Source organism: Linepithema humile, chromosome 7 (genome assembly GCF_040581485.1).
Source record: "Linepithema humile isolate Giens D197 chromosome 7, Lhum_UNIL_v1.0, whole genome shotgun sequence".
NCBI classification, from domain to species: domain Eukaryota; kingdom Metazoa; phylum Arthropoda; class Insecta; order Hymenoptera; family Formicidae; genus Linepithema; species Linepithema humile.
This window is the reverse complement of record NC_090134.1, coordinates 2,916,196-2,938,089: the sequence shown is the minus strand read 5'-3', so window position 1 is coordinate 2,938,089 and position 21,894 is coordinate 2,916,196. Positions and strand designations below refer to the sequence as shown.

At 33.4% G+C, this 21,894-nt stretch overlaps 4 protein-coding genes across 12 annotated transcripts in view; 3 read left to right on the top strand and 1 right to left on the bottom strand.

The window, feature by feature from the left end:
• Positions 1 to 3: 3 nt before the first annotated feature.
• On the top strand, positions 4 to 4,781 carry IntS8 (integrator complex subunit 8). The gene is made up of 12 exons (XM_012360920.2): positions 4 to 244; positions 495 to 912; positions 985 to 1,222; positions 1,306 to 1,542; positions 1,632 to 1,877; positions 2,111 to 2,360; positions 2,483 to 2,893; positions 2,979 to 3,233; positions 3,451 to 3,721; positions 3,793 to 3,911; positions 4,001 to 4,350; positions 4,493 to 4,781. The coding sequence occupies exons 1-12, from the start codon at positions 127 to 129 to the stop codon at positions 4,610 to 4,612; spliced, it is 3,033 nt and encodes a 1,010-aa protein (XP_012216343.1). The 5' UTR covers positions 4 to 126; the 3' UTR covers positions 4,613 to 4,781.
• A 216-nt stretch (positions 4,782 to 4,997) lies between these two features.
• Spase25 (Signal peptidase complex subunit Spase25) lies at positions 4,998 to 6,765 on the top strand. Its single transcript, XM_012360485.2, has 3 exons — positions 4,998 to 5,146; positions 5,580 to 5,884; positions 6,124 to 6,765. Exons 1-3 carry the CDS (start codon positions 5,126 to 5,128, stop codon positions 6,365 to 6,367), a joined length of 570 nt encoding a protein of 189 aa, XP_012215908.1. The 5' UTR covers positions 4,998 to 5,125; the 3' UTR covers positions 6,368 to 6,765.
• Positions 6,766 to 7,363: 598 nt separating this feature from the next.
• On the top strand, positions 7,364 to 8,846 carry Naa20A (N-alpha-acetyltransferase 20 A). The gene is made up of 6 exons (XM_012360476.2): positions 7,364 to 7,564; positions 7,666 to 7,690; positions 8,005 to 8,095; positions 8,173 to 8,302; positions 8,397 to 8,533; positions 8,611 to 8,846. The coding sequence occupies exons 1-6, from the start codon at positions 7,512 to 7,514 to the stop codon at positions 8,694 to 8,696; spliced, it is 522 nt and encodes a 173-aa protein (XP_012215899.1). The 5' UTR covers positions 7,364 to 7,511; the 3' UTR covers positions 8,697 to 8,846.
• A 137-nt stretch (positions 8,847 to 8,983) lies between these two features.
• The window catches only part of LOC105668465 (uncharacterized protein CG43867), a 60,822-nt gene continuing 47,911 nt past the window's right edge, over positions 8,984 to 21,894 (bottom strand). For 5 of the 9 annotated variants that reach the window (XM_067358848.1, XM_067358849.1, XM_067358850.1 and 2 more), the window contains 18 exons: positions 21,054 to 21,221; positions 20,419 to 20,604; positions 19,979 to 20,190; positions 19,263 to 19,494; positions 18,930 to 19,101; positions 18,518 to 18,754; positions 17,950 to 18,241; positions 17,495 to 17,768; positions 16,966 to 17,355; positions 16,369 to 16,587; positions 13,774 to 14,066; positions 13,016 to 13,349; positions 12,618 to 12,857; positions 12,386 to 12,522; positions 12,156 to 12,285; positions 11,809 to 12,018; positions 11,591 to 11,726; positions 8,984 to 11,279 (listed from right to left, as the gene is read on the bottom strand). In XM_067358848.1, coding sequence (XP_067214949.1) covers positions 11,215 to 11,279; positions 11,591 to 11,726; positions 11,809 to 12,018; positions 12,156 to 12,285; positions 12,386 to 12,522; positions 12,618 to 12,857; positions 13,016 to 13,349; positions 13,774 to 14,066; positions 16,369 to 16,587; positions 16,966 to 17,355; positions 17,495 to 17,768; positions 17,950 to 18,241; positions 18,518 to 18,754; positions 18,930 to 19,101; positions 19,263 to 19,494; positions 19,979 to 20,190; positions 20,419 to 20,604; positions 21,054 to 21,221 — 3,927 coding nt within the window. In that variant the 3' untranslated portion in view covers positions 8,984 to 11,214. The remainder of the gene's footprint in view (positions 11,280 to 11,590; positions 11,727 to 11,808; positions 12,019 to 12,155; positions 12,286 to 12,385; positions 12,523 to 12,617; positions 12,858 to 13,015; positions 13,350 to 13,773; positions 14,067 to 16,368; positions 16,588 to 16,965; positions 17,356 to 17,494; positions 17,769 to 17,949; positions 18,242 to 18,517; positions 18,755 to 18,929; positions 19,102 to 19,262; positions 19,495 to 19,978; positions 20,191 to 20,418; positions 20,605 to 21,053; positions 21,222 to 21,894) is intronic. The other 4 variants (XM_067358853.1, XM_067358852.1, XM_067358851.1 and 1 more) reach the window with 4 other exon arrangements.

Below are 21,894 nucleotides of genomic sequence, written 5' to 3'. Positions count from 1 at the left end.
TTGTTGGTAGCACAGTTGGTAGTTGTCGGCATTATGTTTGTCACGAGTTGGTTGTGGTTGCTTATGAGTGCTTTAATATAAAGTGTCTTTATTAATTGTGAATATATTAATGAATATATTATTATCATGGATGTGGATTTGCTTAGACCAGGCACTGTACCGATTTCGCCGGATACAATACTGTGGTTCGAATTTTTATTGAATCCTTCCTTACTGCAAAAACATTTGTCAAAACCCTTTCCAGGTAAACATAATATTAACAAAACAGAATGATATTAATGATATTAAACCAATATATTGTTGGCTTCAAAAATAATATGAAATATTACATTAGTTACAAAGTATTGAAAATTAAAATGAATAATTATAACATATACATATTATTTCATAAAATGTTCATAGTTTACTCATATAGCATTGAAGTACTGTTATATAGCATATAACCCATAGCATTAAAGTACTGTTTATATTATATAAAACTTTATGATTTTTAGATCCATCGCCTACAGACCTAATAATTAAATTTATGACAATCAATTCTGATCAAAAGGAGGCAGAAACCAAAGCAATTGATACAGAAACAAATGATGTAAAACCTAATGGTTTAACTAAATGGTCTCACAGAAATTTAGCATTGAAAATACTTTCCTTGAAAGTAGCAGCATATCTCAAATGGGACTTGGATGTATTGGAAAAGAAGCTACCTCTACCGATACAATTGACATTGCTACAAGATTTATTTTATATTACTGGGGAAGTTGTGGTGGAGATACCTACAATTCCAGAATTCTTTATAGAAACGACTTCTGATCAACTTCTGTTTACCTTGGTCTTGTATCACAGATGGCTTTTAAGAGCGATTATTTGTAGAGCTCTGAGTAGTAAACAACCCAAACAGCAATTGCTTCATATGTAAGTTTTATTCTAATATGAAATAACGTAATGTTTCTGCAATGACTTAAAATTATTTTATGTTTGAATTAGACCAGGTACTCAAGAGTCGACTTATGTACCTCTGAATGTAGTAGATGATATTATTAGGAAATTAGAAGCACAAATACCAAACAGTGTAAGTGTTCTAAACACTATTTTACAAATGCCTGATATAAAGCCAAAGGTTCTCTCCTTTGATACTTTTCAAATGTTGACTGAGGACAGTACAGAAATCAAGCAAAATTGGGAAAATATGTACCTGGTGAATATAGATGAATTTAAATGTCAGGTATGAGATTTACAAGATACAGATATTTTTATTTTATTACCTGCTAGAATTAATGGAATAACATTTGTATTTATAATATTTAGATACATTATGATCTTGCAATGTTTCATTTACTGAGAGAAGAATATCAAGAGGCAAAATGTCATATTAAACAAGCGAAGGACTTATATAATACTTTAGAGTCCAAAGAAAAATTGATATACTGTAAAGTGCAAAAGGAATATTTAGCTGGCTGTTGTCTGGCATGTGAAGTGCCGTTAGAAGAAATTACACCTAGTCTTACACAACGTTTGCAATCGTCTATCAAAGATCAATATACTGTAGGTATACTTTTGTGCATGAATAAAAAATGGCATATATATATATTTTTTGAATAATATATATTTACAATATAATGCAAAATCTGCAGAATATATTGCAGATTTTGCAAGCAGATAATGTTTTTAGGGAGATACCACAGGTTTATAGAGATAATTTGGAACTGGACGTACAAGGTGGATCAGTTAACAGGAAATTTGTAGTTGCTCGGGATCTTTTACTGCAAATACAGTGTTTGAATCTAATTAGGAAAATCCTTGACGACAATATAATCCTGGGCGATTATGTAGCTGAAATTAAGGCAGCTGGTATAAAGGGTCTGGATGTTTTATTCTGGGTAAAAGAAATTTCACATTTTTGAGTATTCATTAATTAAATATATTTGCTGTTTCACAATTAGAAAAATAATTTGTCAGAACTTTTAAATTAAATTTTTTTGTCTTGAATAAAATAACTTTTTAAATATACATTTGAGCAAATTTTTATTATTTTTATTATCCTACAAAAAATAATTTTCTTAAATTAAGTATGTTGAAACTGTTTGTTGTATTAATATCTTCGATGTTTCAGGCTTTAGACAATGTTCTGGAAAAAGCAACGGCTACGGATAAAACAAGAATTTCACGATATCTTCTTTATCTTATAAATACTGCTAATATAGAAGGGCTTGCTTCAAGAATACTTGATAATCCTTTTTGTTCGTCATTATTCAGTGAAATGGAACTTGCTGTTTTCCAAGAGATAGCTGCTGCTGGCGAAATAGAGTTACCAAACTTATTATTATATAATGATTGGGGTATACCACCTATATTGTACATACGTACGTATAACATATTTTAAAAAAAGGAGAAAAAAATGTTAAAATGAAGAGATACTAAAAGAAATCTTATTTTATAACTTTGCATGCTGACATTACAATTCTATTTTCATTATAATTTGCAGAAAGCACGAGGATTGAAGTATCTGAATTAGAACAAAAGTTAATAGAATCATATGATTCTCACGCAATCCGCGAAACATTGATCCATCTGGATGGAAAACGGCGTATAAAACCATTGTGGCATTTAAACAGCTGCTGGGAGTTACCCGTTCCTTTGCAAAGCATAGTAATGTCGCTTTCCAGAGGTTTTATGCAAGATTACTCGTACGTTCTGCTTGCAAAGAGTCGAGAATTGGTGAGTTCGAAAAATTTTGACGGTGCTATCGAGCTCCTCAAAGTATTGGATAAAGAGCTACAGGAACATATGAAAAGTGGTGGTTCGCTAATCTTCAAACTATGCAAGCTAGTGAGCTGGGAATGTCTGCTTGTCGAGATATGGAAGTGTTGTTATGTTTGGCCAGCGACAAATGTCTGTACGTATTTGAAAGAATTTGAAAGAATTAAAAATATCTGGCGAATTTATAATCTTTTGATATAGGAATATAAATGTCATTTCAGGTGATATACAAAGTATGATTGCACGAAGTAAACAGTGCCTTGATGCGTTACAAGCATCCGATCAGCTGCTCCCACGGCAAGAGATAATAGAATACTGTACGGTCTTTCTTCTAAATATGGCTGAATGGGATTATCTTACTAATTTGGAAAAGCGTTGGAATTATACTGAATTCGCAGCTACTATTAGCAGCGTTTGCCAAGACATTGTTAAGTATAAGGGCACCCGTAAATTTCCGCGAGAAGCATGGGATTTGGGTATATACTTTTATAAAAATTTTGTATACAGAAAAAAGTTATTTCATAAAATTTATATCACACTTTAAAACTATTAAATTTATATTTTCAAATAAAACGTAATTTTCTTTTAAAAACAAAAAAAGTATAGTTTATTTAAAAAAATTAGCTTAATATTATGCGAAAAAAAACAAGAAATAATAAATATCAAAAATTGAAATCGCGTCTTTTTTTTTAGTTTTAGCAGCATTTGGTCCCAACAGAGATCAGTCACAGAAACGCAGTAGCAGCAGCAGCAGCAGTAGCAACAGTAACAGCGGAAATTCTAGCGGTGGTGCGTCAAAAGAGATTGCTGCTAATATCGCTGTTTCACTTGGTCGCTTACGAGAACCTATGGTTCTCACTGTGGTGATATCATTGCTGGCACGTTTACGCAACGTTTTGCGTGATGAGTCGAGTCTGGAATTACACACGCAGTATTTGTCTCTTTGGCCTGCTGGAGTACCAAAGTACGTTTATTATAATATTAGTGTATACAAACAGTGTTTAATACTTCATTAACACAAATTAATGCTTACAGCGCAAATTCATACAACATCAGATACATTGGAGAACTTTTATTCCAACTACTGACGCAAGCTCTGAAATATTATCCATGTAATGTACCTTGGTTGAGACTAATGGGCGATCTTAATTTCGGTATATCTTTGTTATTTCAAATATATAATATTAACATTTCAAATATACAAATATTGAATGTATGTAAATATATCGTTATTTTTTTCTAGTCCTAGCATATTACGAAAGTGCAATGAAGTATTATTTGGAGGCCATCATGGTAGCCAGCGATCTGTTCAGTCAGCCCATACCACGCACACAGATAGATGATCTTGTTTACAGAAGGATGATCAAGTGCTGCGCTCATTTACAGTGCTATACCCAAGCAGCTGTACTGTGTCAATTTTTAGAGGAAGTGGATTATTCTCTAGCGTTCAAAATGGCAGCCAGCGATCAGAAGAGTTGTTCCACCGCTGACGCTATGGACGCATATTATCATTGCATCTGGGATACAACAATACTCGAATATCTCATTCATCTACATATGAAACGCGGGGAACATCATAGGAAACAACTTGCGGTGAGTAACTAAACTAAATAATTGAATATTATATAATTAGTTGATTTTTTTATGCGTTTTTGTTTTTCTTTAATAGTATTAAATAATAAATGTGTATACTTTTATAGTACATGCATATAAATATGAATATTTTATTTTGTAGATCAAAGTCATTGGCTTATTGGAATTGAATTCTAATAACAACGAAGAAATTCAAAGAGAAGCGGCCAATATCCGAAAAGCAAAATTTCTGAGAGCATTAGCAAAGCAGTATGTTTATTGAAAGCTTGACTGATCGTTTTTTTATGTATCTTTATATACAATGACGAGGGATAAAAATATGACTACACTGCAATACGTACATCTAATGTTGTTTATGTATTTGTATGTGTAAATGTATGCTATTTATAAGATAATGTAAAATAAAGATTGCATGGTTTAATATAATATAATATCCAAGAATATTAATGAAGAAATATTTGAGAAAACTATAAAAACTCTTTTTAAACTATACAAAAATTTATTTATGTGACTAAGAATTCAAATTATCGTAATAAAAGTTTACATAGTAAAGCATTAAAACACAAATTTATATATTAGTTTCTGTTACTAAGTCCAATGTCAATAAAAAAATATTATATTTTCATCAGTTTCAATCTGTCGCTAAAAAACCGCTTAACAACACTGTCGCCATCTATATTTGCCTTTTCAGGCACATAGCTCCATTTGACTGACGTTGACGTGTACTGTGAAAGGATTCAAGAGCTACGTGTTTTGTTGTAAGGTTAGAGTCACAATGGGTGCAGTGGATAATTCTGTAAGTTTATTTTTACAATTGAAATGTTATTTTATGAACCGTATGTATAGTGCAATGAATATAATTGTGCCAAATGGTATGATTTTTATTTTACCAGCAATATAATAGTCAAACGACCAATTGTAATACCACGTATGGTACCTCTAGTAAACGGTTATATTTTAATAAAATGATCAACAACCTAGCAGTATAATAGTGTTTTTACTGTATTATATTTTTTAAGTAAATTACTCTCAACTTTTCAAATTAACAAAGAAAAATCTTTCATTTTTATGTTCTAATTAAAAACACATTTTGTGTTCTGATTAAACATTAGCTTTCTTGTATAATTTTTTACAATACAATGATATTTTTATAGTAGAATTTTTTGTAATACAAATCTGAGATAAAATATTTTTTTTATTTAACAAAGTAAATGATATTTATTCTGCAGGTCATAAAAATCAATAAATGGGACGGCTCAGCCGTGAAGAATGCTTTGGACGATGCAGTCAAGGAAGTACTTACGAAGAAATACAATTACATAGAAAATTTTGCTCTTTTGGATGGAAGACTGGCGCTCTGTGGAATTGCTGTTACAATAGCCATTGTAGCATTATTGTGTGATTATTTATATCCATTCCCTGCTTCAAAACCTGTTCTAATAGCTTGTGTTTCTATGTATTTCTTTTTAATGGGACTCTTAACAATATATACAACATACAAAGAGAAAGGCATATTTGTGGTCGCCGTTCAAAGGTAAAGTTATAATTTCAAATAATCTGCAATTTGTAGGATACTTGTACTTTCATTTCTATTTAATGCTTATACTTAAAATTTGTCAACTATTAGTTTTTAAACTTTGCTTATTTGATACAGAAATTATTTTTAGTGTAAGATGTAAGATTGAGAGAATCTGGGAGCTTTATTTAACTCTTTATGTATAAACTAAAAATACAAATTTATAAAATTGTAATGCCATAATCTTTTCTTTTCAGAGATCCAGCAGGTTTCAACCCTGATTTGGTTTGGGAGGCAAGTTCTTATTTAAAAAAGTATGATGATAAGTATAATCTGGTATTGTCAGTTAGGAGTGCGTCATCAGGCAACATTAACGAGACGACTGTGACCAAATCCGTTGCAAACTTCATTGACGTTAATGGTGTAGTGATTCCAGAACTGATAGAAACCGTTGTAACGACCATGCACGACAGTCTGACATCACAACGCAAGGAAAAGTAGCAGTGTTTTGAATAACGTTTCTTTTCTATATAAATCAATTCGGTATCTCACACTTTTTCGATCATCATATCCTAAAATACAATATTTTTACGTTCCCAGTTTCGTGTAACGCTGTAAATAATACGCAAAACTGAGAGTTCAGGTATTTCCATGCATCCGTGTGTATCGTAATTGTTATATTCAATACTTTAAATAAAAATAAACATTATAAATCTTCTTTTTCTAGACAAACAGAAGTTTAATGCATTTATATTATTTATTCTTACCTTTTAGATATGTTGCTAACAAAATTATTTGGATATGTTTCTTTCGTAGTATATTTTTACAGTATAAGAAAGTGTATGGTATATTTGTTATTACAACTCACAACAATATAAATAAAAATTATTTTTAGTTTATATTGTGTCCTTAATTTTTACTAGAAGAAATTATAACATAATTTATAATATACGTTTCTCTTAAAATATAAAAAACATATATATATATATATATATATATATATATATATATATATGTATGTGTATATATACTAACGTTTTCAATATGAAAATAAAGTTATCAATATGAAAAAAAATAACAATATATATCACATTTCATTTATTATATAATTGTTTTAAAAATAAAAAAAAAAACGTCCGTCTTTAATTTTTAGGACATCTTTAAGATGTCTTTTTTAAAATGTCTATTGTTCTCATTATTAAATTTTTTTAATTTTTTGAGTTTTTAATAATTATATTCCATAAAAACCTGAAAAAGTAATTTTTAATTTTATATTTGTTACCGGCAAATAGAGCCTATAGCGAAATAATAACGAGTCTATAGTGATGACATTGTATGTATCAAATAATCAACATTTATTAATTTTTATAAAGCAAAACTCAAAAAATTAAAAATTCAACAAAAGGAATAAAAGGTGCAATTCTTCTATAAAAAGATTTTCTTTATTATCAGCTCTTTTCTACCATTCGAGTTAGCCGAAACGCGGTTCTCGAATGTATGCGTTATTCTACGCGGGGCCACGTCTCTATTCTAGCATTCACTGCAGTCTGCAGATTTACTGTACTCACTTTTTGGACATTTCTTATTCAGTCCCGACATTACTTTAAAAAGTGAAAAAATTTAAACATTTGTACAATTTAAAAAAATGACGACACTCAGGCCTTTTACATGCAATGATTTGTTTAAATTCAACAACGTGTAAGTAATTTTTAATACAAAGTTTGTCGTATAACCTAAAATCCAATGAAACGATAAAAATAATTTATTATTAGCATTGAGATTATATTTATTAATTTTAGGAATCTGGATCCACTCACAGAAACAGTATCCTTTATTTTAAATAATAAAAAAAAATGTTAACTTATAACTAAGAAATATTTTATCATTAATTCATTGGTTGTAATATAGAGTTCGGTGGATATTTCAAGTATTTCAAAAACAAATCAATTGTTGCTAAAATTACATTAAAATTATTTTATTTATAATAAAAATTATAATAAAATTGTCTACAAATGTGACCAACTCAACTAATAGGTTTAATAGGTTAAACAAATTGAAAAGTATTCATCACAAATTGCATTTTATTAATTTTTAAACCTTTCAATGTATATTCCTTTATTATTCATATTTCTACTTAGTATGGACTTTCATTTTATATGCATTACCTCGCACATTGGCCTGAATACATTCAAGTGGCAGAATCCCCAAGCGGTGAAATCATGGGTTACAGTAAGTTCATATAATTCTTATAACAAAGATTTTCCATTGACTTACAATTAACATTGTTTTTGTATGAAAAATATCAGTCATGGGAAAGGCAGAAGGTCATGGAGAAAATTGGCACGGTCATGTAACAGCTCTCACAGTTTCTCCTGACTACAGAAGATTGGGTCTTGCCGCGATGCTGATGAAGTTCCTCGAGGAAGTATCGGAAAAGTAAAGAATTATTTATTAGTTAAATGTAAAATGATAATCTTTTCGTTACACATATGAATATGTTTAATTTTTTTCTCATTTTTATTGAAATTAGAAAACAGGCGTATTTTGTGGATCTCTTTGTTAGAGTGAGCAACAAAGTGGCCATTGCAATGTATCAACAATTAGGATACATTGTGTATAGAACAGTATTGGAATATTATAACGGAGATCCAGATGAAGACGCATACGGTAGATTTCTTTCCTGAGGAATAATCAAATAGATTTTTATGTGTGCAAAATTAATAAATATCACATTCTGTCTTCAGATATGAGAAAAGCGCTGTCAAGAGATGTAAAAAAGAAATCTGTGATTCCGTTGACGCATCCTGTGAGGCCAGAAGAAGTGGACTAAAACATTAATATTTTTGTGTGCAATGGGAAAAGTAAATATCGAATTGTTCAATCTCTGCAATGACAAAACAGACTGAAAAATAAATTAACACATCTGTACAAACTATAAATCAATGACTAAGAAGTATATGTTGGATATATGAATTTACAACGGACTTTCTTCTTTTATCGATAATAAACTCTACATATCTATCCTAAATCCTTACCTGATCCTTCTTCCTGCATTTTATCAGCATTCTTTTGCAAACGAAATGAGACTGTTCAGGGATTATTATTAACGTTGATATGTTTGTATTAATGTGCAGTTTATTTGTTCTTCTGTACAATAGTACACAATGTCTTCCATTTGTCTCGCTCTCGCATCTTTGCTCATATGAATAAATAATAAATACAAATGTAAAACGAGAGATAGGCTCGATAGAATGCGATCCAGATAGAACTCGATTGTGTAAATTACTAGCTGCCTATTTTGATTCTACTAATCTTTAGAAACGCAAGTCCGTACTTCATGATATTTACACGAATGAGTGAATGTGGTACGTGTACGATTCGTCCAACTACGTCATGATAATCATCACAGGTGCTAGTCACCCGTATAATATAGCATTCGATATCGCGATATATAAAAAATTAAGGACAAAATGTCGTTCTTGCATATCTTTGTACTGCACTCAGTAGTAGTCTGAGGTTTCTGAACGTTCACAATACGCTAAATGAAGCCGGGTATATGCGCGTTAGTCCGTCCACATTCCCAGATAACGTAATATCCAATGGAGATCGCAAAAATCTGTCCAGGAGATTTTTGTGATGTCTCGGATATTTTACAAAGGTCCTTCGAACTGAGGTCCCCTATTCGGGCTCGTTTTACTCGTTCGGGACAGACACGATCGTAGTAATCTCGAAAATTACAAAACCGCAGAAGTTTTGCACGTATTGCACGAAAGCCCTACTTTCAACCCCCACTCGTAATTCGTAATCGCTAGAAGGAAGACGTTTGCTAGTTACGTAGGACACGTCGAACGAGAGTACAAAACTTCTTTATATATATATTATATATATATATATATATATAGACAATGCTATAACCGTCACGTATATTTCAATACACAGTGTTGCACACGTATTATGCGCAGGAACGCGATGACAATTACTAAATAATAAATTACGTTCCCAATATTACATCTATTTGGTCGTGTCCTTGTACAAAAGAAAAGAAACGCAGTTGCTTACACATTAAATAAATATCGGATATGAGACTAGTTGTGATCGATTTCAAAGTAGCCTCACGTACATGCAAGAAACAAAAAAAAACAGAACATCCGAAGGTAAGAAATAATCAGTCTCTCTTTCTGTAAAAAAATAAACAGAATAAAATAATTCCAGCCTGCAATGATTGTCAAAATAAAATTGTCTGTGTCTTTCTTTTCTTGAGTTCTTTCTTTCTCAAATACGTATATCAAAACTGAATTTAATTTCAAATAAATTTAAATTATTTTTTAAAATACAGATTTCATCAGTTAAATTTTCAAAAGTTTTGAGTTAGTATTTTTTTAAATCCTGATCAAATTTAAATTCCTTATTCAAGCGTACCGATTAAATTTTCTAGTTTCAAATTCTCAATTCAAATATATATTTACAATTGAACTTAAACTTTTAGTACAAATCTAATATTGGCTAAATTTGAATTCTCACTTCCAATTTATAATCACAATTAAATCTAAGTTTAAACTTAAATTTAAATTTGTAACAAAATAAATCAATTATAATAAAATAAATCTAACAAATTTAATCCACTCTTCAAAATTAAATTAAAATTCTGGCAGAAGCAATAAAAACGCAATAAAAATTGTTACCAATAAAATGAGAAAAAAATTGCGTTACGAATTACATGACAATAACGATGTAGTTATGTATGCTTAGGTCGCGACAATTTTATTCGAAAGGAACGCATCGCTGTGTCACTCATTATACTCCTAAACATTTAGTAACTTTGATTAATATATACACAATACGTGAATATGTCACTGTTACGCAATATTTTATGCGTCTCGTTTTGTCTTTAATTTAATATATAAATACAGTAGCAAAAGTCTCAGCATGATACTTTGCCGCGGGATCAAATTATTCGATGTGTAATCGCGCACATTAATTAGGCAGTGTTATAGATCGATTCGATTCGATTCGATTTCAGTCACCGCTTTTTAAGCCACCTAGACGACCTTTCGTAGTTAGCTCTTGCGCTTATTGTTAAGTATATTTACACAGATACGGTCTTATAAGTCATTACTAATTTACATGCATACATGACGTAAACGCAAACATGATTTGAATGCGACTGCGACTACATTTTGTGAAAAAAAATGATGTGCCGCACGTTGCAATGTACGATATTAATACTGCACTTTTACGCTGCCTTTGTACAAAAGAAAATATGCGTTGTAATCAGATCTCCGCGCGTGTATCCAAGAAACATGTCCATCTTTCGAAATCGTCTTTTCGAAAATTAACGAGCCCAGCTTTTAAGGTCTTTGGTGATCAGGCGTCGATTTCAATATATCAGGTTGAGTTGGAAGACAGCTTGAACCTGAAAAAAAGTTCTATAAGCACTGTATTCTTGTAAAATATTAATAAAAATTGAGTTTTAATTACTACGTTTTGTTACGTAAAACATCAATTATTTAAGATTATTTAACTTTTAATTTGTTATCTATTTACATCTAAGTTAATTCTGACATCATCCATCATTTTTCATCACTTATAATTCAAAAAGATAACTATTGCATTTATGTTAACGGTAATTTTTTTTCCAAATTTTGTACACAATCCTAAAGTTTTATATCTATAATTTTGCAATATGTTTTGTGTGAAGAAAATAGAAATTTCTTTTTCACTAACCAGTCGCAGGTCTCAGAGTCGATTTGATGGATCGGTGTGATCCATTGCGTGTTAGAGTGTTCATTTGCGGAGTGCCCGGTAACGTGTGGCCCAGCGCGTTCATATAATCAGCGATTAGTAATGTTATTTCCAAAATCTGAAAACGTTATAATAAATACGGATAAAATAAATAATTTCTTCAATTATAGCTGTCAATGTCATAAAATAACTATACGCACTTTGGGTTTAGAAAGTGCAAACAGCAATTTCTGTTCGGCCGCACCCTCGTCTGGACAAGCAACAAGCATAAAATCGTCCAAACAGCCGCCGAACGTTACTATGTTCGCATAATTGTAACGACACATAATCGCCATCGTCTGTAACTCGAGCAACGTTACACTGTCCTCAGAAACTGCTATCCAAACGGTTACAGTGTCAATTTGCTTTAGCTGAAAAAATCATTTTAGAATAAAATCAAATCACATAATTATTATATCATAATCACGTGTAATTACTTTATTCTTATATGTAATTCTTTACTTTATTCTTTATTCTTTAATGTAATATCTGTGACAGCTTTATTTACCTTTGCTTGATACAAGGTAGCTCCGAAGAAAGGCCACTTTCTGGTGCATGTGAGATATATACGAACGCAATCCAATACGCTACGTCCTTTCAAAGCGATCCACTTCTCCTGCAGCTTCTCCTGCAATTCCCTGATGAAGAAAAAATAATGTGTTAAAACACAGCAAAAAACACAATACAACACATAGTATCTAAATAGTCTTAATATATCGCTTATCACAGATCATTTACCTCAATTGATCGGTGGTAATGTTTGTTCGATAGCGGAGCGGATAAAATTTGTCCAAAGCTTGTAGTACGAGATGATGCGGATTACTTCCAGCGCCGCTACCGCGGGCTTTGTCATTGTTGTACTCTCCAAAATCAATCTACGAAATTAATTAGCGCACACGCAATTAGTACAAGATATAAGTATTTATAATCATTTTTAAAATCGTGTGTACCCAACGCGTATAAGTCATACCTGTGCCATCAACGATGCCAATTCGAAGGCAAGCTCACGGTTTAAAGGAAACTTTCCATGCACAACTTGTTGATTCACTTGGTAACATAATAGAAGCCTCTCCTTGTCCGTTTCCATTTTAGCAGCTTGCCGCCAATAGCAACGCGATTTGTACGTCAATTGTATCACTCTAGTGTTCTCGAATTTTCCTGAGCCCTTCTCTCGTAACGCAGTCTCCCATTTCGAAATAATATCACATAACTGAAATATATAAGCTTGAATCATTCACTGAATCAGTTGAAGTAGAATACAAAACTTTTTTATCGGTATTTTATATAGATTTAATTAGATAGAATTTGTCTTCATTAATCTTAACAGTATAATTTTTGTGTTATTTTACGGTTTCAATCTTCACAAACCTTCGCTTGCAGATCGATGAAATGTTCGAGATCCTTTTCGATCGGATCATCGCTAAACAGCGTGAAGCCGGATTGATGAACATCCCTACAGCCGATCTCCTGATTCAGCGTATTCAAAAATTCCTCTATCGTGGTGCTACCGTCGAAGCTTACGACCTGATACGTGCCGTTCAAAAAGTGAACCGGTATGGCGTGTGGCAATGAGTGATGATACGGATTCTTCATCAGTATCGATAGCACTTCCATCCTCGAGGGCTTCACCTCTCTACCACCGTTCTGCAATGTTCTTTCCAAGGCTCTTTCGCAGTAAGCCGCGTACTTGCCGCATTCCGTTCTGGTGTAACAATGTAACGTAACGTAAAATGTGATGCAAGATAAATAGCGCTAACATTACAATCGAATCAGTCATTGCTAAGAAGATACGGTTTTTATAATTTTTATAAGCTCTATGTAACTTTCAATATAAGTTCCAACACTCATTTGCAGTTTAAAACTTTTTAATTGTGTCTATACAAACTAAAAACGAGTGAAAATCTATTAAAGATTGTTAATCGTTATCTGAAATAAATCTTCCTCTAGAAAAAGTTAAAACTCTTCCAATTCCTAAGTTTTCCATATCGATTATAAAATCTTTCTTTGCTTATTTATATATCAATAAAGCAAAATAATTATAAGAAATTTCTTTTCTTCCTAAAACTTTTCTTCTTTGTATTTGTCTCTCCGCAATGATTGATCCGCCCGAATCAGCTCTCACTCACTTGCTGTCGGCGTTTCTTTGCAGGTGCAATTTCAGGTACCACAATAGCCGGTTGTTCCTGGGCAGGAAGAGAGACACGGCGAGCGCTAGGAGTTGCCATCCTTGGATAAGCACGTACTGCGCGGGATTAGTTTTGCAGTCCAAGATAGTGGAAGTCGAGTGGCCCTGCGTGAGCGGAGGACTGTGAGAAGTCGAGGCCGTTGATTGCGCGTCCGCATTTTCACCGCTGCCGTTTGCCGCGGGACTTTGCGTATCGCAGGTGAAGAGCGATTGCGTGGCGCAGAGGAGGAGCTGCTGCAATGGTATGCTGGCATACTACTATGTCCCTGTATATTACACTCAGCCAAGTCTAGCTTACTATTTTTCATCGTCAAAAAGTAAACGCAGTACGTTTCAATAACGCTATTACGATTGCGGAACGATAACGAATGACAAGACATCTCAATATTCGCGTTATGTAATTTCAATACTTTTAATTGACACTTATTTCACTGATCTCATTTTATAAATATTCATTCTTTATATATGAATATATAAGTAACGCATATTTACATTACGATTATCTATACTTTGCAAGAAATCGAATGGATGTTATATTAATTCTTCCAAAAATTGAATTTCTGTTCTTCAAAAGCGAGAATTAATTAAAAAATGCTTAAGTTTCAATTTATCTCTTTTTATCCTCATTACATTAACGTCCATGTTACGTACAAGCTATTAAATAATTTTTTTAATAAAAAAGTAAGTGCAATAGTAGAGAGAGAGAGATCTATAATTTAAGAACTTGAAAAAATTAACTATTTAATTCTCTCAAATTCTTAAAATTGTTTTCTTCATTTCTTTTACAGAATAAAATGTAGCAATATAATATATAAAACGTACAATGTGTGAAGTAAAACAAATAAATTACTGTAATATGTATTTTTCTCTTAAAGAATTAAATTATTAAATCTCGCTGTAATTTCGTAAAACTAAAATAAGCAGTAAAGAATGGAAAATAAAGAAATCTTAAGATCATCCCTTGATATTTCGAAGATTAGAAATTCATAATTTTGGAGAATAAATCTCTATTAATTTTCTTTGATTCGTGTATTTTTCTCACGTGAAATATATAGATTTTTTTTCTTTAATTATAAATTTGTACTCATTGAAAATAAATATTATTTGAATTAATCGTGTTTTTCTTTCGGTTAGTAGATAAGCACTGAAATCGAAATTTCAACGCACAACTCTACATGTTAATCAGATAAAACGCGTATTCGATATATATAAACCTTCGAAATTGCATAAAAAATTAAAACGTGTGAATGAGAAAAGCTTTTAGATTTTTAGGCCGCGTGAATCTACCGTACCAGCCGTAAAGCGTTGCGTTTACGTTTGTTGACGTTACATGAGACAAGTGAGGCTCTTTTTTTTCTCGTAAATTTGCAAAAATTTGGAACAATAAGTCCACGTACTTTGTGTTTTTTTTCTTCAATAAATTTGAGAAAAAACTGGATAGCTGAAGGAAAAGAGGAATCCAAGCAATATAAAAACTCACATGTTTAAAAGAGGTCTAAAAGAGGTCTCTAAGATTTTCATTCCTAAGAGACGCTTCTAGACATCTTTACAACATTTTTGCAATGCCTTTTATGTGCTTGTGTTTCTCGTTTGAAAAGGTAAAGGATTATAAATTCAATTTGTTAATCTATTCCGATGATAAGAATCTAAATCTCTAAGCAGCATTCAAACAAAGAATATCGAAGTAACTATATTGCAGCTATTATAAAAAAACTTATGAAAAATTAGAAAAAAGAATCTAAAAATGTCTTTCTGTGTGTGTCCTCATGTACACCAACATACCATTCTGCAAGTGTGTGTGTGGGGCGCAGAACGTATTTTGACGGATTTTAGTTAGGAACATTTTTATTATTACGGTATACTTTGTAATGTAATGTGAAAAAATAAGAATTAACAGATGCGATGGATAAAACATCGATTGTTATTACTATTTGTGATATCGTCGAAATATGTTCGGCTCGCATGAAGGGCGTTAGGGTAACTTGATTGGGTATGATGTATAAATATAAAAATATATGATAAAAAGTAAACGAAACTTAACACCATCGTGATATCCAAAAGAACTGTAAACGCATGCGATTTAAAAGTAGAGTGAGAGCCTAAAAGACAGCACACTTAAAGCGGCAAATGAGAATTAAATGTGTGAATGATTGTTAAAACTAAAAATAGTCATTGAACTTGGTCAAGTATTATTATTGCGGTGACAAGCGATACGTTTCTTTTTTCTTTTTGTCAGTTTAATATTACCGAGTGCTATTCTGTATGTTAAACCATTTTCCGCTACACCACTACTCAGTGTGTCCACGACCAGAAGAATTACCCGTAATACTTGACTAAGCATACCCAGTGTACCATTTTCTGCTTTAAAAGAAATATCGGACAAATACCGGAAACAATTCAAAAATGCGAGATGAGATGAGATCCATCATCCGGGTTTCGACGTATGATCGATCGATGAATATCTATTACTATCGCTTTAACTTTAAAAATGGTACAGGATGGTTGAGTGTTTTGTTAAACAATAAGCAGGACTTACAACGCGCGCAGTACCCAGTGACACAAGTCTGGCGGCCTTTTTTACCTGTACGCCCAAACGATGTTGCGTGTGACGACTTGTCTGCTTTACCAGTGCGCATATAAATTCAGACTGAAGTTCAGGCTGATCTAGGCATTGCTGCAATGCGTTTTGCGCTAGAACCACATGGTAGTCGATACCTGCTTGTTCTACTGCCACCGACATAAACAGTTGACAGGCCTACACGATCAGAAATGCGGAAAATTATTTCAACGATTAATTCAACTTAACGATTTAATGATAATGACCTGTTTCTTTTAGCCGCATCTTCCACATTCTCTGCATTTAAAATGAGATATATGTGTATTTATATTTTGACAGATATCGAAAGAGAAGTGTAGAAAATGTAGCTAAAAAATCTTATTATCAAATATTATTAATAATTAAAATAACGATCTAATTATTCGAAAATTTCTAGAGCTAGAAAAAAAAGTGTAGAAATTATAGCGTTGTAAGTTTCTGTAGAGTGCTGAAAACAAGTGTCAGTTTTATCATCCAAAAAAACGTGTTGAAAATTTCACATAATTTAAAGAACAACAATGAGAAAATCGCATTAACCTTGAAGAGCTTTATGGCTTCGGTCTGTAAAGATTCGGAGGTCAGGCTGGTCAGCGGGCTTGTGATGCTCTCTTTTGTGTGTAACAGCAGGGGATGACGCCACAGCACGCAACTGGGATCACCGTCAGTCTCCATCAGTCTTTGTACTAGCTGCTCGTACTGTGTGCCCGCACTTGGTCCGCCGCCCGACACCACTGTCAAGTGATAAAGCCAGTTATCCTTATCCTGTTTGTGTGGCATCAGCAGGTACGTCGGGCCTTGATGCGTCGGAAAGATGCCTATCGTCCTCTCATGCGGACACTCGGCGTCTCTCTCTTCGCTGTCACTGTCCGACACGTGTTCTACCTCCTCCACTCGGGCGTCCCTCATGTTGATTTGACCAATTGGATTCTGAAAAAATGGTTTTTGCTCACTAAACAAGTCGATTCCTTTGTTAAGTTGACTCAACAAACATACGCTCATTCATCGTTTCTAATCTGTGTTTTCCAATCGTATCTGTCAATAGGAATATATATTTATATGTACTCACCGTATCACCGGGGCATTTGAAATACAGAAACATCTTGCCGATGAGCACACACCAACACTTCTTCGCGTGGCCGTTCTTTACTTTTGTTAACCAGCCCTGTATCGACGGCTTGTTATCCTCTTTGCTCAGCAGGAGTTTCGTCGCGTTTCGCCTCTGTACATTCTGTAGCACTCTTATCCAATCCTCCATCGTAGCGATGCAATCCGCGGTCAAATAATACGTCTTCTTACCGGTGGCTATTTCAAAAGTGGCCGCACCTTCGGCTCTATTAATTCTGAAAAATACACGAAGATGACGCAAAACTGTTTCTATGAATTTATAAGAGACAAAAGTGATATTTATCAGGCACTTTTTTCATATTAAGATCTAATTTTTCAATCGTAAATCTAATTCTCTAAGCAATTTTCGCTTCAAGTATATCTCTCAATTATAATATTATTTTATGCTGCGCATACCTGCAGACTTCGTCCAAGATTATTTGGCCTTGAGGTTTCCGATTGACGTCATTTTGACTCTTCCAATAAGTTAATACACCGTTTTTCAGAACGAACCATCGCTTTCGCCAAGTTTTTAACTTGCCACCTAATTTGGCTAGATGACCCGTCTTTTCGAGGGATTCCAGCCTTTTTGGACTTTCGCCGGAAACACGCATCAACAAACTAGGCATGCTGGATTCTAGAGATGTCGAACTAAGTGCATCCGGAGGTATTGCATAATCCTCGGACAATCCTGACTCGAGAGAAGTATCTGCAAGTCAAACAAATTTAAAGTTGTTTAGTGCCGGAAATTTTTTACACAAAACTCAATATTTTTTTCTTCTTCTGAACATTCGATTTATCCGATAAAAATATCATTCTTTATTATAATATATAAATTTTCCTTTTATGGAAGATAAACAAAGTTTGAATCTGATAAACACTAAATCTTTGAATCTTGTGTAAGTAATAAAATATAAACGTTATTTAAGACTTTTTATCTTAAAATGAGCATAAAAGACAAATCAATTAAGTCAATTAAACTCACCACGTTTTACGCTTTTACTAGGCGAGCCGCTGGAACTTCTTTTTGCTGGGCTGAGACTACTGGTGGTTTTGATACTTTTTGAAGGACTGCTTCCGCTACCGAGAGAGGAATCCGTATTATCGGACGAACTATTCGTAATTCTGGTATTGGTCTCAGTTTGATTCGGATGTTCTTCCCCGTCAGAACTGTCATCGGAGCTGTCACCGAAAGGCATGGATCTAATTTGACTGGCACGTCCTGAAAAACATAAAGCAAACAAACTCATAAATTCGTACAGGTCGTCATATCACAACTATTAATTGCACCAATAATGTATACAATTTTTTACATCTAACATTTTTGATATTTTTGTGTATATTTATTTTTTCTTTATATCGGTATCAAAAATTTATCAAGCATTCTTATAATCTACCTTTGACTGTGGCGTACACCGGAACAGAAATATCGCAGTAGCCTTGAGAGTTATGTGCTGTCAAATTGTGTCCTGTGGCCTGGGAATGCTTTGACGAACTCGTGTTGGTCATTGTGGAGGGTGCGGACTCCTCGTTCGTCGGTGGACCGATGCCAAGGCCACCGTCTGCTACCTATAAAATATCACGATAATCATCTCAGTATCTTTCTAGAACCAAATTAATACAAAAGTTAATCAAAATAAAATGTATACGAAAGAGTTTAATTATCTCGAAATTTTAATGCGGGCTTTTACTTGTATATATTTTTGAAAAACCAAGATCAATGTCGCTACCTGATATATTTTTGCCTCCCAACTGGGAAATCTGTGCAATGGCGGGGTCGGCGGACGAGGTTGTCCACCTCCCTGCAGCCAGTTCATGCCCTCTCGGCTGGGTGTATATATCTCAGCATAGTCATGTAACGCTTCCGAGCTGCCGCTGTCTCTGCTCGCCTCCGAAACACCGGGTATATTCGGTAGCATCACCAGATTCTCCACCGCCGCGGCTAATTCCTCGGACAGCAGACTAAGAAAGAATAAAGAAAAGCGGCAAGTATAAATCACGGAACCGATTCAACTGTTCTCTAGAAGACATATAAGTATATATGTGCGTATGCGCATCTCTTCCAAGGATATTATTGTTCGGTGAAATAGAGATATCGTGATTAAACTCGATTTAAAATTATTATAAATGGAAAAATGTAAAAAGATTACAAACGGAGAAAAATATATGAGATGCAATAAATCTATAGTGAATTCAATAATGAAAATAGAATGAGAGAAGAGTTGACGGATCCCCTCAGGAAGTCCCAGGACGTTACAGGGTACCACATTTTGAAAACTCGGGCGCCGCTATTACGTCGTGAGGCCTCCCAAGGAGAATCGAAATACGAGAATCGTGCGATTGCGTTTAACGTGAGAGTAACGAGAAAAGTATTAGCCTCGTGGCAATATATCGCGGCGCGATTTTGTTCGTGAATGTGTTTCATGGGATCGTCAGGAAGCTTTACCTCGAATCCATATTGGCGGTTGCAATTCCTCGTTGAATGGTGCCGCAAGCAGATAAATGTCTCCGGTGCTTTGTGCTCGCTTGCGGCTCCGCCGCGATGTTCTGCACGCACTCCGGTGCCGTTTGCGGGGTACCCTCTAGGCTTTCCGATCGTCTACGATCGATACGTAAGGTGGGATCTACTTCCAGCGACAGCGACGCTCTCGTGGGCGCCTAAATTCACAAAATATATCGTTAAAAAATCTATTAAAGTTGTATTAGAATTCTATTATAAAGCCAATTTTAAACCGGTACTTTTTTCCGAATAAGTAATCACGAATAAAACATTATATTGTAAATCAAAACTAAAGAAAAATTTTTTAAAATGTATATAGATTAATTTTAATGTTAAAAAGAAAGAAAAAAACATGTCGATTTTAGGTAGTATTTCAAAACGCTTACAGGTGGTTTGAGTCCGATATTAGTAATGTGATTGCGCAACAACTCGAGCTGCTGGTTGCACTTGTTGTTCTGCTCTCTCAGATGTTGATTCTGCTGTTCCAGTTCTCTCAACTTATTAGTGACCCATTCCTTTATCCTCGCTGCTTTCGCTTCCACCTGCCTAGCGTCTTGCAGCCGTAATTGCCTCTGTGAATAAACAATGCTGACTGATTGATAAGACAAGACAGTTTGATTCCACCCATTCCAGTAATCAGCAGATATCATAATCTCAAGTATCAGGAAAAGACATTGCGAGAATAACGCGTGAATTACGACGATTTTTCAGTAAAAACAAAAGGCAATGCTTTAATTTTCTATAAAAAACAATGGATATTATATAAATATTCTAAATATAAATACTTCATAATAAATATTATTAGATAAACATTGTGATCAAATAGTTACTTATTCAAATAGTAAAACTTTTTCCGACAATTATAATTGCTAAGGATTATTTCACGTTCTATTCACACTTTGATAAGTTTAAAACACTTTGTATTTTGTATAATCTAATACGTAAAATATCTATTACTTTGTATATCTAAATTGTTTAAAGAAACATCGATTTCTCAGACACTGTAAAAACTCCATTTTACCTGTTCTTCGACTTGAGTCTCTAGCTTCGATATGCAAGCACAATGAACATCCTCGATCTTGTCATTCTGCGTACCGGAAGTTGACGGTAGCGAATGCGGCGGAGATCCAACACCGGATGTGCTCAGGCAGTATTCACCCTTCACCAGCCGCTCCTCCATCATCCGTACCTGAAGCGGACAGAGACTGAGAATGAGCATTCACGGTTTATGTTCATGTCGCGTTTCCTACAGATGTCAAATGCAGTATTAATGGACGTGCACAATATTATCGACATTATCCGGAATGTCCTAGCTAAATTTAGCGAGCCGCTTTCCATCTATAAACTTTGATCAAAGCACGTCGATCTTTTCTTCATAAAAATATCGAGGGTTTAAATCAAATATCTTTACAACTAATTTTTCTGTTAAAATAAAATTTATTTAAATGGAGAATAAAATATTTGCACCGCTAAAGTTTAGCTTCCCTCTTAAATTTTACTATTAATAATTATAATTGCTTTACTTTGCTTAATTATTAGATAACAATGTGGATGTCGGAAATATAAAACATATTTATATATTTGAATTTTTAAATATCTTGTAAATCGTCACAATTTCAGATTTTCTCATCAAAACAATAAATGTAACCATTGCCTATCGAATCAATATATAAATTCACATACGTTTGCTAATCTACTGTCGAATAATATCCAGAAGTGTCTAATTTCGCTAGTAATATAAGTATTTTTATCATTACTAGATTCCAATAACATCAGATAATAGCCGAAAAACTTTGCTTGACCATAAATAGATATAAAAAGATACTAAATCAAAAGATCTTGTTTAAACGGAGAAAATCCAT